At 49.8% G+C, this 17,218-nt stretch overlaps 6 protein-coding genes across 6 annotated transcripts; 4 read left to right on the top strand and 2 right to left on the bottom strand.

Annotated features, from left to right (window-relative positions):
• Nucleotides 1-1,011: 1,011 nt before the first annotated feature.
• Nucleotides 1,012-5,772, top strand: MYO2 (Myosin type-2 heavy chain 1; the record flags this gene model as incomplete). Its single annotated transcript, XM_064874378.1, has 2 exons — nt 1,012-5,608; nt 5,663-5,772. The coding sequence occupies 2 exons, from the start codon at nt 1,012-1,014 to the stop codon at nt 5,770-5,772; spliced, it is 4,707 nt and encodes a 1,568-aa protein (XP_064730100.1).
• Nucleotides 5,773-7,058: 1,286 nt separating this feature from the next.
• PMZ80_005962 (uncharacterized protein) lies at nt 7,059-7,444 on the top strand (the record flags this gene model as incomplete). The annotated part of the gene is made up of 3 exons (XM_064874379.1): nt 7,059-7,281; nt 7,339-7,386; nt 7,440-7,444. 3 exons carry the CDS (start codon nt 7,059-7,061, stop codon nt 7,442-7,444), a joined length of 276 nt encoding a protein of 91 aa, XP_064730101.1.
• A 1,692-nt stretch (nt 7,445-9,136) lies between these two features.
• PMZ80_005963 (uncharacterized protein) lies at nt 9,137-10,555 on the bottom strand (the record flags this gene model as incomplete). The annotated part of the gene is made up of 1 exon (XM_064874380.1): nt 9,137-10,555. One exon carries the CDS (start codon nt 10,553-10,555, stop codon nt 9,137-9,139), a length of 1,419 nt encoding a protein of 472 aa, XP_064730102.1.
• A 2,387-nt stretch (nt 10,556-12,942) lies between these two features.
• PMZ80_005964 (uncharacterized protein) lies at nt 12,943-13,662 on the top strand (the record flags this gene model as incomplete). The annotated part of the gene is made up of 2 exons (XM_064874381.1): nt 12,943-13,396; nt 13,484-13,662. 2 exons carry the CDS (start codon nt 12,943-12,945, stop codon nt 13,660-13,662), a joined length of 633 nt encoding a protein of 210 aa, XP_064730103.1.
• Nucleotides 13,663-14,253: 591 nt separating this feature from the next.
• Nucleotides 14,254-15,282, top strand: PMZ80_005965 (uncharacterized protein; the record flags this gene model as incomplete). Its single annotated transcript, XM_064874382.1, has 1 exon — nt 14,254-15,282. One exon carries the CDS (start codon nt 14,254-14,256, stop codon nt 15,280-15,282), a length of 1,029 nt encoding a protein of 342 aa, XP_064730104.1.
• Nucleotides 15,283-16,195: 913 nt separating this feature from the next.
• PMZ80_005966 (uncharacterized protein) lies at nt 16,196-17,032 on the bottom strand (the record flags this gene model as incomplete). Its single annotated transcript, XM_064874383.1, has 1 exon — nt 16,196-17,032. One exon carries the CDS (start codon nt 17,030-17,032, stop codon nt 16,196-16,198), a length of 837 nt encoding a protein of 278 aa, XP_064730105.1.
• Nucleotides 17,033-17,218: the final 186 nt, after the last annotated feature.

A 17,218-nucleotide genomic window follows, 5' to 3' on the forward strand; every position in this document is an offset into this window, starting at 1 on the left:
CGGAACGAACATTGAGATGCATGACCGGCGTCGAATAGTCTGCTTACCACACACATTCTGCGTGCGCTGGAGGCATTGTGTATTTGAGATCGAGGCGTTGGGCTATCAGAGCAGTGACCAAATTTTTATGCCAACCAGCATGCGAATATCGAACAGAAAGTAATTAAAAGTTCGTGAACCTGCAACAATCAATTCTAGCTGCATCGTCCGCTCAATAATATCTCGAAAAGCGGTGAGCCACAGCGGCTCTCCTCGACCTCCCCCGAGGCTCAACCATGTTCAGGAGAGATGAGGCGCAACGGCGAGCGAACCTCGCTAACCATTTTTATTCGGGCGGAGCGTTTCACGATAAACAATCGTACGCATGCTAGCAGTGATCGATAGCACAGTGCTTCGGTCGCAACGATATTACAGCTTCCGTCTACCTATAGACACACCGTTGAAGTTGTCGTCCGCTGGTCGTTGCGGTAGCAAAAATCAAGGGTGCTCGTGCAAGTTCAACGAACATGTATCGGTGGTGTTACAGGTTGGTGGGTTAGAAGTTTATTTGTTTAGGGGCAAGGACTAAGCCGAGCTAAGCACAGATTCAGTCTTAAGAAGTGGATTCGTCAGCCAGGGTCACGTCTCACTGGTCAGCTGGTGGCCACTACCCAGTTCTTAGTCTATCACGCTTGACGCGAGTCCGCTCGGGCTCCCTGAATCCGTGAAGGTGAATCTGTAGCCCCAGAATATTCTCAGCTGGCTGAGGAACAGTCTGGTCAACTCACGCTTTCAACGTTCAATCTTCTACCATCACGTTGCCTTCGAGCACCTAATTGACCCTCGTCATCGTCGCGTTTGAGTACGGGTGTTGCGTGTTGGGGTTCTTGTTTGTGCTTACTCTTCACGGCCTCCTACTTCGTGTCAATAATCCGAGTATCCTAATCACCCCATTCATTGTATCATTCACAGCCTCATGTCGAGAAGATAACGCCCCGGTCCGGGCTACGATTTTACGAATAAACAGCAAACATGTCATCCTGGGAGATCGACGTGAGGGCATGGTTCCCTTCCCAAACAGACGCCTACATCGGCGGACGGCTGGTCGATAAGAGGAAAGGAGACGGAGAGAAGGTTCAGCTCACATTCGAGCTGGATGATGGCTCGAACCAGACCGTCGAGACCACCCAGCAAGCTCTCACAGAAACACGAAATGCCACTCTCCCACCTCTGGCGAATCCTCCTATGTTCGAAGCCGCCGAAGATCTGACCAATCTATCGCATCTGAATGAGCCGGCTATCCTGCAAGCCATCAAACTGCGATATGCACAGAAAGAAATCTACACATACTCAGGCATAGTTCTGATAGCTACGAACCCCTTTGCAAGAGTTGATTCACTGTACGTGCCGCAGATGGTCCAGATCTATGCCGGGAAACAACGAGCCTCCCAAGCACCGCATCTTTTCGCTATTGCCGAAGAGGCCTATGCGGACATGTTGAGAGATACGCGGAATCAGACTGTCGTTGTATCAGGTGAATCCGGTGCCGGCAAGACTGTCAGTGCGAAGTATATTATGAGATATTTCGCGACCAGAGGAGCACCTGGACAGAATACTGGGAGAGCTGGTGCTATCAGTCAGACCGAAGAGCAGATCCTGGCTACCAATCCGGTCATGGAGGCCTTTGGTAACGCCAAAACAACGAGGAACGACAACTCTTCACGTTTCGGCAAGTACATCGAGATCATGTTTGACAAGAACACAGATATCATTGGTGCCAGAATACGTGTCTACCTCCTTGAACGATCGCGTCTGGTCTTCCAGCCATTGAAAGAACGGAATTACCACATCTTCTACCAGCTGGTCGCAGGTGCCACCGATCAAGAGAGACAAGAGCTTGGGATACTGCCGGTCGAACAATACGACTACCTGAGCCAGGGCGGTGACCCAAAGATTGATGGAGTGGACGATGCAGCTGAGTTCAATGCAACCAGGAAATCCATGACCACCATTGGCGTCAACGATAAGATACAACATGAGGTCTGGCGCATGCTAGCTGGTCTGCTACATCTCGGAAACGTCAAGATCACCGCTACAAGAACAGATTCACAGCTTTCGGCATCCGAGCCCTCTCTGGTCCAAGCCTGTGAGATCCTTGGTATCAATGCTACAGAGTTCGCGAAATGGATCGTCAAGAAGCAGCTCGTCACAAGAGGAGAGAAGATCACATCGAACCTCACTCAACAACAAGCCACGGTCGTTAGGGACTCCGTTGCTAAATTCATCTACTCGTGCCTCTTCGACTGGCTCGTTGAGACTATCAACCGAGGCCTGGCTGCAGAAGACGTGCTACAACGTGTGCATACCTTCATTGGTGTCCTTGATATTTACGGTTTCGAGCACTTTGCAAAGAACTCTTTCGAGCAGTTCTGTATTAACTACGCCAACGAGAAGCTGCAACAGGAGTTCAACCAGCATGTGTTCAAGCTCGAGCAGGAAGAGTACATTCGAGAACAGATCGACTGGACATTCATCGATTTCTCGGACAATCAGCCTTGTATTGACCTGATCGAGGGAAAGCTCGGTATTTTGTCTTTGCTTGATGAGGAGTCGAGGTTACCCATGGGTTCGGATGATCAATTTGTGACCAAGCTTCATCACAACTTTGCTGCTGATAAGCAGAAGTTCTACAAGAAACCACGATTCGGCAAGTCTGCGTTCACAGTGTGCCATTATGCACTGGACGTCACGTATGAGTCTGATGGCTTCATCGAGAAGAACAGAGATACTGTACCCGATGAGCAGATGGAAGTGTTGAGAAAATCCACAAATCAGTTCATGGTCTCGGTCCTGGACACGGCCGTCTCTGTACGTGAGAAGGACTCGGTTGGTGCTGCTGGCTCGAAAGTTGCCACTGCGCCAGGTCGACGGGTCGGTGTCGCGGTCAACAGAAAGCCGACCCTCGGTGGCATTTTCAAGAGCTCATTGATTGAGCTCATGAACACGATCAACTCAACAGACGCACATTACATCCGATGTATCAAACCCAATGAAGCCAAGGAGGCATGGAAGTTCGAGGGACCGATGGTACTGTCTCAGCTACGAGCTTGCGGTGTCCTCGAGACTGTGCGGATAAGTACTGCTGGGTACCCGACAAGATGGACATACGAAGAATTTGCTTTCCGCTACTACATGCTCTGTCACTCCAATCAATGGACAACCGAGATCAGAGACATGGCCCACAACATTTTGATCAAGGCTTTGGGCGATGTTGGACATCAGAAGGCTGACAAATACCAGCTTGGTCTGACCAAGGTCTTCTTCCGTGCTGGCATGTTGGCATACCTTGAGAACTTGCGATCAGCACGTCTGAAGGCATGCGCAATCATGATCCAGAAGAATCTGCGTGCAAAGTACTACCGCAGAAGATATCTGGAAGCCCGAGAATCTATATTAGAGATTCAGACAGCTATTCGAGGTTACTTGGCCAGGAAAGAAGCAGAAGAGCTCCGACAAGTCAAGGCTGCCACCGACATTCAAAGGGTATGGCGAGGATCAAAGGAGCGAAAAGCATACACTGTCGTGCGGAACAATCTCATTGTATTCCAGTCGATGGCAAAAGGATACACAACCAGAAAGACAATCCTCGAAACTCGATACAAGAACGCTGCCATCACGATACAACGTGCTTTCCGATCATGGAGATCGCTACGTTCATGGCGCTCCTACCGCCGCAAGGTTGTTATTGCTCAAAGCATGTATCGTGGTAAGATGGCTCGTCGCGACTACAAGAAGCAGCGAGAAGAAGCTCGTGATCTCAAGCAAATCTCTTACAAGCTGGAAAACAAGGTCGTCGAACTCACACAGGGTCTTGGCGCATTAAAGAAGGAGAACAAATCTCTCATGGAGAAGCTCGAATCGTACGAAGGTCAATTGAAGATCTGGCGATCAAGGCACGATGCGCTAGACAAGCGTTCGAAAGAGCTGCAGTCAGAAGCCAACCAGGCTGGTATCGTAGCTGCCAAACTTAGTGCTCTGGAAGAAGAGCATGGCAGGTTGCAGACCGCACATGACGAACATATGGGTAACGCTAAGAGGTTACAAGAGGAAGAGAAGAAGTTGCGAGATGGTCTCAACATGTCGAACACAGAGCTTGAGAAGTTCAAGCAGATCAACATCGGCCATGAATCAGAGAAGACGACACTACGGCAACAGATCAATGACCTGCAAGATCAACTTGAGATGGCCAAGCGAATTCCAGCACCGAGCAATTTCGCCGTCAATGGCGACTCGTACGCGAACGGCAATGCAGTACAGCCTGCAAATGGTCTAATCAACCTGGTGTCTTCCAAGAAGCCGATGAAGAGAAGATCTGCCGGTGCTGCCGAACGCATAGAATCGGATCGGTACAGCGCTGCATTCAATGCCCGGCCTATGTCCATGGCTATCGACACTCATATGAAGACGCTGTCAGGTAGCACATTCAACCCAGGTCTAGATTCTGTCGAGATGGAGCTCGAAAATCTCCTATCACAAGAAGAAGAGCTTAACGAGGAAGTCACCATGGGTCTGATCAAGGGCATCAAGATCCCATCACCATCTGCCAACCCAGCACCAACAGACAAAGAAGTTCTCTTCCCATCATACCTCATCAACCTCGTCACATCAGAAATGTGGAATAATGGTTTCGTGAAGGAGTCAGAGCGATTCCTTGCAAACGTAATGCAGTCGATACAACAAGAAGTCATGCAGCACGATGGCGACGAAGCCATTAACCCCGGTGCCTTCTGGTTGTCGAACGTCCATGAGATGCTCTCCTTCGTCTTCCTGGCCGAAGACTGGTACGAGGCTCAAAAGACAGACAACTACGAATACGACCGCCTCCTCGAAATCGTGAAACATGATCTCGAATCCCTCGAATTCAATATCTACCATACCTGGATGAAAGTCCTCAAGAAGAAACTACAAAAGATGATCGTGCCTGCCATCATCGAGTCACAGTCCCTACCAGGTTTCGTCACAAACGAATCCAACCGCTTCCTCGGTAAACTCCTGCCCAGCAACAACACACCCGCCTACAGCATGGACCAGCTCCTCTCCCTCCTCAACAACGTCTTCAAAGCCATGAAGAGCTACTACATCGAAGACAGCATAATCACGCAGACCGTCACGGAGCTATTAAGGTTAGTCGGCGTAACAGCCTTCAACGACCTCCTCATGCGCCGCAACTTCCTGAGCTGGAAGCGAGGTCTCCAGATAAACTACAACATCACCCGTATCGAGGAGTGGTGTAAGTCCCACGATATGCCCGAGGGAACCCTCCAACTCGAACATCTCATGCAAGCCACGAAACTGCTTCAGCTCAAGAAGGCAACACTGAATGATATCGAGATCATCCAGGATATCTGCTGGATGTTGAGTCCGAATCAGATCCAGAAATTGCTCAATCAGTATCTTGTTGCGGATTATGAGCAGCCGATCAACGGTGAGATCATGAAGGCTGTTGCGAGCAGGGTGACGGAGAAGAGTGATGTGTTATTGCTCGCGCCGGTGGATATGGAGGATAGCGGGCCGTATGAGATTGCGGAGCCGAGGGTTATTACGGCGTTGGAGACGTATACGCCGAGTTGTAAGTCACGATCAACAAAGGTGAATGAGAGTAGATATGCTAACGTATTCACAGGGCTGCAGACGCCACGTCTGAAGAGATTAGCGGAGATTGTGTCTGCGCAGGCGATGGCGCAGCAGGGTGGGAGCGATGAGGATGGGGGATTGAGTGATGGGGAGGCATGAGCATACCCATGCTCTTCTGACGGTGAAGGTATTGCCCACGCGAGAGGATGAAGCGTGATATTCTGTGCAACATATTATTGGCATAGCACCAGGTGTTCGGGTGGAAGCAAGCACATATGTCATGTCATGTCATGGCATGTATGAATCATGACATCGGACACGGATGTTATTCTTTATCACTTCTTGGAAGAGACTAGGCTGAGTAGATTAGAGTATTTGAGATGTTGTTGAGGACATTGAAGGGAGATGTTGCTGTGGCTGTTGCTATCGCTACCGCAGTCGCGGTCGCGGAATAGGGCAACGGAAGGTAATGGGATATATAATGAGGAATGAGATGTCTTCTGCTACGATAGTGTATTTCGCTGTGTGTTCCTGGGACGAAGTCGTGACTGGCTGGCCCCGACCAGCACCTGTTAGCTGTCGAGCCGTTCACTCTTGGCTCAATCGGGACTCCCAGGAATGAAGCTGAAGCTGCTCCAGTCGGATATAGAGCCATCATTGATAGTGAAACGATGCTGACTTTCATTGTCGACGCTCATTTGGTACGCTGTCGTGCCAGCTCTGAAGTTGTGACGACGTGCCAATAACGCAAGACGTACGTGGTGAATGAGAGATCTGGATGCTTGAGGCAAGGAGCACTGTATTAGTTATTACGCTAATACTTTATGTCTCGAGCGGGCAGAAGACAGCCAGGGTCCAATGGGAGCATGTGGAGTGTGGCAGAGGGCCCACCCAGGTTACGAGCGACTAGGAAGAGACACGCTACTGCACTCACACGATGCTCAGCGTGGGTTATTGGACAATTTAAGTCATCTAGACTCAAAGTGGTAACGGTGCCAGGTATGCTGCAACCAATTAACAGTTGTGGTGAGGACAAGGGGTCTGCTAAAACCAACTAACAGTTAAGATGGCTATCATAACGGAGTCTTGATTGGAGAGGAACTTGAGCATCCAGGACGTCCTGTTCATCCCGCATCAATCCTGCATTAGCCAGCACCAGATGCATCTCAGAAGGCATTGCAAGGCAAGCTCTGGGTGCCGTCGGAAGAAGTTGGGCAAATCAGATCAAAGCTCTAAAGAGAGACACATCCAATGTTCTTTGGCTGCGAGAGACTCCACCCTACAGTGGTCTCCTAGACTCGATTTGGCTTAACTCGTTCTCACATCCTCCTGAGAGTATATGAATCTCTACGTGAGCTCTCCTGCTCATGAATACAATCTACGTTTTTCACAACAGTATACTACCATTCTTCTACAGTATCACAAACATGAACACATACCCAGCCATGCCCGCCTTCGTTGGTACCCTAGCTGCCATGGTTCTCGTCGAGGCCTGCCGCCGACTCCACCTTGAATCGCTGCTCCACAATGCTATTGCTCGACTGGTACCAGACTCAAATGCACACCACCACACCGAAGACACCACTCAGGGTGATCATACCTCGGTCGTGTCCGTTGCCAACATGACCGGCTCAAGTATGCTCCGGGGCATCACTGGTCCGCCTTCTGGTATGCGCACTAGTTCCAGATACCTTGATGCCGTACCCAACACTGACGAATACTCAGTCGACTCGACCCCCAGCTGCACATTGAGCGAGAAGCTCGGGAGGATGAGTATGTATTGCCTTGAAGCTCATCAAAGGTTCTCACTAACAGCTGACATCTAGATTGACCGGCTCCTGATCAGTCGCTACTGACGCGGAGGTGTACGTGGGGTGTTGTGGATGAGTTGTGGTTGATCGTGTAGCGATAACATGGACCCCTTCACAGGCAGATCCGTGTCATTCGAGTCTGCGCTTTGCGCCGTTTGCCTATGCATCTTTTGCGCAGACTCGTCTCTGTTGGGTCCGCAATGAGACATCAGCAGGTTCAGCGGTCACTGCGAGAAGGTTATTACATCGAAGACGGTGATATGAACCTGCCTCGTTAGAGTTCGTTGCTCGTACGCAAAGTGGTGTGACGGGTGGTGGTACTTGGCGACGTACTGGCTAGGTTGAAACGTCTTCGAGAAGAGTGTCGTGGTTGAGATTAGATCCGGCCAGTTCTATAGACGACTCAATCATGAGATCCCATTCGTCGACGAATGCTTCGCGAACTGTTACACGCTGAGTTGCGCTTCTAATGGTCTGGCGTCAACGCTCCGTATGACTTCAACCGGTCTTCTCAGGCTTTTTGCCGAGCCTCAGCCTGTTGGCTACCAGAAGGATCGTCGAGGTCTACTATCTCATCCGTACATAGAGGGCCGAATCTGGCTGACCTTTCTAATCTGGCAAGCATCTGCTGTTTCAACCAAGCGAAGCCGCCATATCTCTGACGTATATGACTGAGGCATGCATTCTGTCCTTCAGGTGCGGATCGGATACTTGAAGGTGTGAATATCGGTGCGCGCAGCAAGCTCTCTGAGCTCATGACCCTCTGTGACCGGATGATGCGATGCACTGAAGAAGTCGTGATGTTCGTTCAACAGTGTGCGGTGCAAGGCGATGAGCGCTTGCCATTGTTCTTTACTCAATTTCATCGGGTTTTGAGCTTGCTGACTTACAATCTCAATACATTTCTTCTCTACCATTACTCTGGATGATCAGACACTGACCACTAGGGCTGCACTAAATGCTAACTGCTTACCCAGTCCTGCATAGATGGCTTTGACTTCTTGGATAAGTTGAGAGACGGTGATGTCACGCAATCCAGGCAGCTAGGCATCAAAGGGTCAGCCGTTTAGTCCAGCTGTGCATGCATCTGCCCCACCGTAGCAGATGATGTTAAGCGAGTCGCCTAGATGCAGTAGTGTACCTGTGCTTATACACTTGTGGTTTGCTGCCTTCCGGATGATCAGACCGATCTCGAAAACTGCTGCCATATGGCTCTGCTCGGAAATTGTGGTCAACAATCAAGGAAGCCGTCAATTGCTGACACTCTTCAGACGGCATGGTGCAATGGTAGCACGCTCTCACCAACTCCTCACGATCGACTAACGCGGCGAGCAGGCCAAAAGAAACGGCTAAAGAGCAACAATCAAGACTGAAGCCGCAGTCCCTCCAGCTCTCTCACTGCTATCCTCTAGAACAAAGGGTTCATGTCAAGCCAAAACTCTTGCTGCTATTCCGAAGGACCGATGAGGGTTCACCTTCAGCGAAACGCCACGCTGCTCCGTGTGTCGGGTGAGGAGGGAAGTTGCTCTCAACAAGAACCAGCGGAACGCTGGTAGAAAAGTCGGTCGTGGTTGGTTTGAGGTTTGGGCGTAGAAAGGGTTTCTGGTTCGAATCCGGATGTCGTCGTCGTTTCTTTTTGGTCGTGGTAGGTTTGAGGCCAGACCTTAACGCGGCTTCAACCGTAAAACAAACTGCCCGCTGCAGCTTTCCGCTCACCGTGCTGCTTTCGCGAGTCTTGCGACGTCACGTACATCACAGATCTCCCAAGCCATACTTTCGACCTCTGTTGCACGCTCTTTGCCGAGCACTGGTATTGCTTGGCTCATGAACTTTTCGTGTAGTTCCTCATTTGTCATTGGTCGGTCAAGACTGCCAACGGCGTGCTCGACGTGCTTCTCGTTCCTGACACCCCCCTGCATCGTAAGCGTCACGATTGCTTCATCGCTGTGCACTGTCTCGTCAACCTCGGCCGTGACCTTAGCACGGACAGTAAGCACACGTTTGTCGTTAACGATGTTGTCTTCGTACTCCGCCGGTGTTGCTGAGCCAAGAGCCAGACCTATCGCTGCGCCATGGTACACGCTGAATTTTGCTTCGAGGCCATCTTTGGGGCTTTTCTTGCCTGTTAAGTCGAGGACTAATGGATGGACGCGCAGGTGGACAGAATCGATCTTGTCTAGGTCTTTGATGTTCTGTAAGTCATGTTCTTTGTGAAGTTGAACACACGCATCGATCGTGGGGTGTATGACGATACCACAGGGGAATGGCTTGAAAGTGTTCTTTTCGATCTCCCATATTTCTCTCCCAACTGCAGATGACTGCGACTTTTCAGAGAGCTGCAGCAATTGATTGACCTGCTCGCTCAACGTATTCGAGCCGTTTCCAAGCACTTCTACCCAGCCACGGCGGCCCTCTAGAGCATCAGGTGCTGCAGTGAAGCCACCCTTTGCAAGCATAGCAGCAAGAATGCCGTTCTGGGCTGCCCGACCAACGTGGAAAGGCTTCGTGTCAGTGCCGAAATGGACACGCACACCGACTGGCTGCGTGGAAGCTATGCTTATCGCATTCGCGGTTTGCTCGGGCGTCAGACGAAGCAGATTGCTTGATGCTGCGGCCACGGCCATGGGCGACACCGTTCCAGTAATATGCCAACCTTCATCGTAGTGCTTCGGAGATACAGCATTGCCGATACGCAAACCTATCTCAATACCAGCGACCAGGGCCGTGATGAAGTCCTTGCCTGACACGATCCTGCCTTCCTCGAGCTTCAGGTACTCGGCAAGTGCAAGTAGACTTACGACCACGGCGCCTGCAGGATGAATGACGGTATGCAGATGAGTATCATCGTAGTCATGCACATGAGATGCAATGCCATTGATCAAGGCTGCATGTTGTAGGTCACAAGAGACTGCTGAGCCAGAGAGTTCTGCGTGTCCAATGATCGTGCATTTACGGTCACCGAAAAGTGGTTGAAGAGCTTTGATCGTTCGTTGAGTTGTCGGATGGTTTGAGCCACCGAGGATGCTACCTAGTGAGTTCTGGAAGGAACGGATGGCCGCTTCGATGACGGGCTGTGGAAGGGACAAGTAATCAAGACTTGATGCCCACCTACCAAGTTGTTGGGTCGCCATACCTGTCATGTACGGACACCGCTGGAAGGGTGTCTACCATATACCTAGGTAGGCATGTATTGTTTTATCGCATTCTCCTATCCAAGTGCATTCTTGCCCAGATGTTCGTGCTTAAGAAGAAGCACAACTTGAACCCGAGGCTCATTTCGCGAAGTGGAGTGGTGCTGCTGCTGCTGTCAGCCAATCACAGCATGAATACTCTTATGCTCAAAGAGGCACTCATACAACCTCAGGCATCAGTGTTGAGGCTTAGTAGGAGGCTGTCGGGTTCGCCACTGAGATCACTGCTTGGCACAAAGTGACGGACAACCTTTGTCACATTCGCGTCCGTGTTTCGCATCTGTCTTTTGCTACACCACCTATAGGCTACCTACAGGTAACAAATTTCATGTGGTGCATATACATCGCTATGTTGATGCCATTAAATAAAAGCAATGGGCAAGCTAACTTCTGCGTTGTGCTATATTCACCCTGCAATCGTCCTTGCAGTCGCCTATCATCTTCACCAGCAACATGGGCATCTATACCACGTTTATACCTGTGCTTTGGTTCTGTGCATACAACCTCGTTGCTGTCTCAGCCTTACGTTTTCCATACCCGCAACGCGTTTGGGCGCTACCATTCATTCTCATTCTTGCATACAGATCCTTCGACACCGTTCGCTACCTGACTCAACCTGCAGACCTTGACTACGCTGCTGGTATTGCCGTCATTGTCCAAACAATGTACATGACAGCAATGCTTTTTCTACATCATCTCCGTTGGACCGTCACAACGACTAATATTGATGAGAGCAGTCAGGTCATACGATTCTTGCACTACTTAAGATCTGTCTACGAAATTTCTCTCAATCTAAGAAGGCTCAGAGTTCTAAACACCAGATCATTCTGGCGCGAAAATCGGTCGAATCGGCGAAGCTTTATGCTGTCAAGGATCTTCCGACGTCTGGTAACCTGGACAGTATTAGAGACGATAGCCCGAAGACTGTTGATTCTCGGCTTCGATGATTTCAGCCCACAAGACTTTACCAACGCCGAGAATATTTGGACTGCGAGACACATGTGCCTCCGAATCTATTTCGTGCTTCAATGGCTGTCCGCACAGATCATACTACTCGAGGGAACTCGTGCATTCTGTGCTTTTTGCTTCATCTACATATTCCGGCTGGACGCGCCATGGGCATGGCCGGATCTGTTCGGAGATCTGAAGAGTGCTTATACTCTGTCTCGGTTCTGGCGACTCTACTGGCACAGACTACACTTGCCCGCTTACATAGCATGGTCTGAATACCTGCTTCAACATATCAAGCACGAATTCGTCGAGAACTGCCTGATAAAGGTGTTGATATTCTTGATGTCTGGAATTGCACACGCTCTCGTAAGTTGGAAACTTGGTGAGGTCTGTGGAATTCTGGATGACGTCCGGTTCTACATGTTCAATTTTGCTGGGATGATGCTGGAAGCATCACTGAGCATTTCTTGGGCACTTATAGCCCATGATAAGTCCTTTGTAAGTGTCAGAGAAGTCAACAAGCCACACTGGGCTCTTCGGTGTGTAGGACATGTGTGGGTATTTGTCTTTTTCGTCTGGGCGGTGCCAAACTGGTCATTTCCGCAAGTTTACTGCAATATGCTTGCAGCAGAGTTGAAGTGATATTGACTCATTAGACCAGTGCAGCATTTCAGGGTTGCATCGTGAATAGACGGTGAAATCTCTCCGGGTATACCCGTGTTCGATCCTTAAGCTGTACCTATGTCCTTTTCTTTCTCAAGTTGCGGTGTGAAGTCACAGCACAAAAGACGGGTACCACCTCTCACATCATCGGTTTCCGCTGCAGGCACAGCTCGTGCGACAGAACTACTAACAAGCAGATCGATCACGATCGCAGAGCGGCTCTTGCTCACTTGAAGCAGCGGTGAACCGGCCCGCCAGAATCACACGTCCAGAGGTTGGGAGAAAATCTCTGGTGCCGCTATCCTGAACAACGGCATCTATGTTGCCACCTTGCTGTCGACAACAGAACACTGTGGTGAAGCCAGTACTGATTTCCTTGGCTGGCACGTCCATTTCTTGCGACTGTGGCTTGGCTACAGCTGATAAAAGGCTAACCATGCGTATATGACTCTGGTTTAAGCCAGGTCTCATCACCGCTTCTTCATATTGACCGACAGCAAACTGGAATGCGATTGTTTCAAAGCAGCACACTCGTTGCTCGCTCAGGGACAGACTGGACGCCTCATGAGGGAGGTCAAGGTATAAGTAAGCAGACGTCGTAGCAGCAACTGAATCTCGCAACAGAGGTACAGCAAAGACAGCACGAACAGTATCGAACATTCTACCAATCACAAAAGACATCAACTAAAACGACATTCCACTCAACATTCGCCATGCTCCTCACAACAATAGCTGAAGTCATGAGCTTAGGCTTGATCATGTCGCTGCACCCAGCACTAGTCTCAGCAGGCAAGAAGAGTGCGTGGAAGGTTGCACAAGATGCTAGCGAGGTGGCCGCAAATAGTGGTACAGTAGCTGGTTCGATCTATGGTATGGCAAGTGGTGTAGCTGGGCGCATCATGGTTCGTCATGAACCTGTCAGCAAATTCACCCCGCTCCCAGCTGGCTGGTGCGAACTTTTCCCTGGATCGTGTGACGACGACCCTAATACATCATCGACTGGCACGAATAGAGACACCACAGATAGCAACATTCATGCGACCGATGCAAACGTCGAACTACCACCAGGTGTGCCTCAATACAACTACGATATGTGCATCAATGATATGGGCAACGCTGCACTGAACGGCAATCCTGTTCTCGCCTACGGTCCCGTCAATGGCAATGGTAGGTGGAATTCCTCCCCCAAGCTGACTAATAGCTAAGTCGTGGCGTGATGCCAATGATTACGCCAGACTAACACGTTTCTTCTAGGTATCTCGGTTTCCAGAGTTCCTCCGACATGTATGGTCCTGGCAAACTTCTTCGTTGGTGATGGAACGGATGGGCCTACGCCTATTCCCACAGGAAGCGACAGCCTTCAGTACAACGATCTCACTAGCGACCAGTATTATGCTTTGAAAGCCGTCTTCGAGGAGTTCAATATCTACTAAGGATAAAAGGCAGAACGTAGGAGGTAGCGGCAGGAGGGGGGATTGAATTGTCTCACACTTGGCCCGGGTCTGTGTCACGAGTTTCTTTGTTGTTGGTACCGAATTATGAGCGGGGGTAGACTTATTGTTCACTCTTCGCGTTCTCTCTTTAGAAGTTTGTAGCTACAAATGTTTGCCAATGATCCATGTTTTGTTGTTCTTCAAGTTCTGCTTCACACATGTATGATCAACCAGGATGTTACGCGCGGAACCCTCAAGCATCAGGACTCAAGCTGTCAGCCATTGAGATCACTGCTTGGCACAAACTGACACGCGACGCGTCAGTGCAGCTTTCTCAAGTTATTATTATTGCTTGTTCCGCTCCTGCTTTCTTCTTTGCATTGCGAGCAGAAATTCAAGAATAAAAGCATGATGTCTCTCTTATCCTTGCCAAATGAGCTCCTTGAGCAAGTATGTCAGTACTCATCTGGCTTCATCTGGCATCAGCGGGTCCATATTACAACATTGCACAGTCTGACGGTGACTTGCAAGACCTTGCACGCAATATGCAAACCATACTTCTACCGTCGGGTCTAAACTGGTACAGGTGACATGTTCTGCCTCTTCCGCACGATCACTACCGATGCAAGTCTTGCATCGCTCGTGAAGGAAATCTCGATATCCCAACTGGGAGACTATGATCTTGGCAAAGCCTACAGACTTCTACGCAGAGAGCTGCCAAAGCCTTGTACACGTTATTTACATCCAGCGAAGAAGGCTGCTATTGACCTTCTTCTGCTGGAGGCTATCATGTTGAGACTAAAAAACCTAGAAGAGTTATCCTTGTGTGTAACGGCAGTGCCAGAGGATGCTATTTTCTTCGATAGCAGGAGATGGAGCGCCAAGAATCTGCCAGGAATGCCGATACTCCCAGTTCGCAAGAAATTTATAGTATTCACCTGCGAGGAGGAGCGTCATATCCTTGCGCAAGTACAAAAGGTCTTACCAGGCCAAAAAGAACTATATGTCGAGCTTGATAGTCCTCTATCCCTTACCAACTTGGACGTCTCGTGCTTGTACACGATTGAGCAGCTTGACGTGATGATTGAAGGTATGTCGGAGGGAGACTTCGAGAAGCTGATAAGCAATTTACCCAACCTGAAGCGCCTTGACTACCATGGTGGAGACAGTGATGAATTCAACGACTGGAACGAAGAAGAGGAAGCCACGCGCCTAGTGCACATCGTAGACGTCTCACGGTCGCAATGCAAAGAAAGGAGCCTGGCATCTTTGGAGATTCACTTCTACCAGCCCGAAGATTTTGACGAGATATTCGACAGGAGAGATATCATGCCAGATCTCACCGACTTCGTCAGACTCACCTATCTCGCTCTTGACTCTGCTGCTCTACTTGACCCGAAGTCCATCAAGGACCCCTACTATGGCAGCCTATCTACAGACGATCCTGCATCATCTTCGGACTCGGAGCCCGAATTTTCTGAGCATATCGCGAAGCGGACGAATTTCCTCCCCAAGCTGCCACGTTCCCTCGAAAAGCTCAGCATCTTCAAAAGCGATGGTCGAATAATCAAAGAATTGCAAGAGCTGGCTAAACGGAAAGAGCAGGACTTTCCAAGTTGAAGATATTAGATATGGTGTATTACCAGGGTCACGATGCGCGATTAGAAGAAGCATACGATGCAATGCTAGCTGAATTCAAACAAGCTCATGTTGAAGTGGTGGAAAGACTGTAGCCAATATGGAAGGGTGAAAATTCAGGTCCAACATTTGCCATGTCGTCTGCTACACAGGTCAGAAATCTGCCACACACCACAGTAGTGCGAAGCAGAGTGGACAGCAAAACAAGTCGAGCTATGCCTCGAGCACACTGACCACTTATCTTGGCATATGTTCTACAGTACGAGTACCCGACTGCTCAAAGCTTGTTTCACCGAGATATTCAAGGTCGAATTCGTCGTTGCGTGCGTCCGCCCCGCAGCGTTCAACAAGACACCCACGAGAGCATTCCTGAAGCCACTGTAACAGTGATGAAAACTCCGTTAGCCTTTACCAATGGCAGATGACCATAGAATATACTCACCATGAGGACTTTTCTCAAAGCCCGTCGCACGTACCCCCTCATGCTGTTACGCCTGAGGCTCCCGTGACAGACGATATCCTCCCAACGAAGCGAAGAAGCTATCCACCTTTGCAGAGCCGTCCTCAATCATGCTGCATATTGGGGTTGCCCATACAGCTGGGTCGGCACGGTTGGCTTACATCTTGTTTCGGGGGATCGTCCTCCGTAAAGCCTGGAGCCAAGCTTGCAATCCACTTCGGATTGTACATTAGCTGAATAAAAATTATGAGTGTCGTGCAGAACTTGTTCCGATTCCAATAGCATCTCGGCAACACCATGTATCGCTTACGGCATTGAAAAATGGTGCGCAATATGAATAAAAGGATAGAGCTGGATACTGAGCGTGTAGATGTTTATCTTGATATTTTGTTTTGTTACGACTCATCAGATTCAATTACTTGGCCCACCATACTTTTAGCGTCCCTGCCACAACCCAATAACCTCATCAATCGCTTCCTCCTGCCTCTTCCCCCTCCTCTCAATCTCACCCTCAACAGTCTTCAAACAATCAAAGAAACCGCTATACTCCCTCATAACCACCTTACATCCCTCCTCCATCAACGTCTCGGCCACCCTCTGCTTATGGAACTCAGACCCATAAGCGCCCACATACGCAACAGTCGCGATACCCGCATCGATTGCGCTCCGCGCGCCGGACCTTGAATCTTCAAACGCGATACACTGCGCCGGTGTCACGTCATTCATCACCATCGCCCACTGGTAGATCGCGGGATCAGGTTTCGACTTCGGTGTAGGCATGGATGACTTCGCGCTGAAGACCTGGTCGTGGTCAAAGTATTTTGCGATACCGCATGCCTCCAGTGCCGCACGGATCCGGCGGATAGGGCTGGAAGAGACAACCGCAAGTCTGGACCTTCCCTCGTCGAGCAGCCGCGCAAGCACATCCTGTATCCCCTCGCATGGCCGTGGGTTCTGATACAAAAGATCAATAATCAGATCCTCCTCGAATTTCGTGTACGCTGCGGTCTCCTCCTTTGTCAGACTAAAATCGAGTTCTTTCTGGAGTTCGACGATCATTTGCCGGGCTGTCATGCCGAAGTATTTGTAGAGAAGTTGTTCGGTTGTGTAGGAGTGGGATTTGGAGAGGCCTTGGTCGGAGAGGACTTTGTTGATTACGGAGGAGGCTGCTTCGACGGCGATTGTTTCGGTGGAGACGAGGGTGTTGTCGCAGTCGAAGAAGATTTGTTTGATGGAGGGGGAGAGGGATGTGGTTGAGGTTGTGGAGGTCATTGTTTTGTGGTGGTGGTTGAGTTGATTTATGGTTGCTTCAGAATCAGAAAGTGTATGTGTTTTGCTGAATTCGAGAAGGAAGAATGGACGACGTGCTTATATGACTATAGGAGACTAGTGCGAGTCTCGTAGACAAACAAACAATGATTGAAGTAAGACCAGACGCAGTGTACAAAAGAAACAGAA

The sequence above is a fragment of the Knufia obscura genome, assembly GCF_036327395.1.
Source record: "Knufia obscura strain CCFEE 5817 isolate CBS 148926 chromosome Unknown scaffold_6, whole genome shotgun sequence".
Classification (NCBI taxonomy): domain Eukaryota; kingdom Fungi; phylum Ascomycota; class Eurotiomycetes; order Chaetothyriales; family Trichomeriaceae; genus Knufia; species Knufia obscura.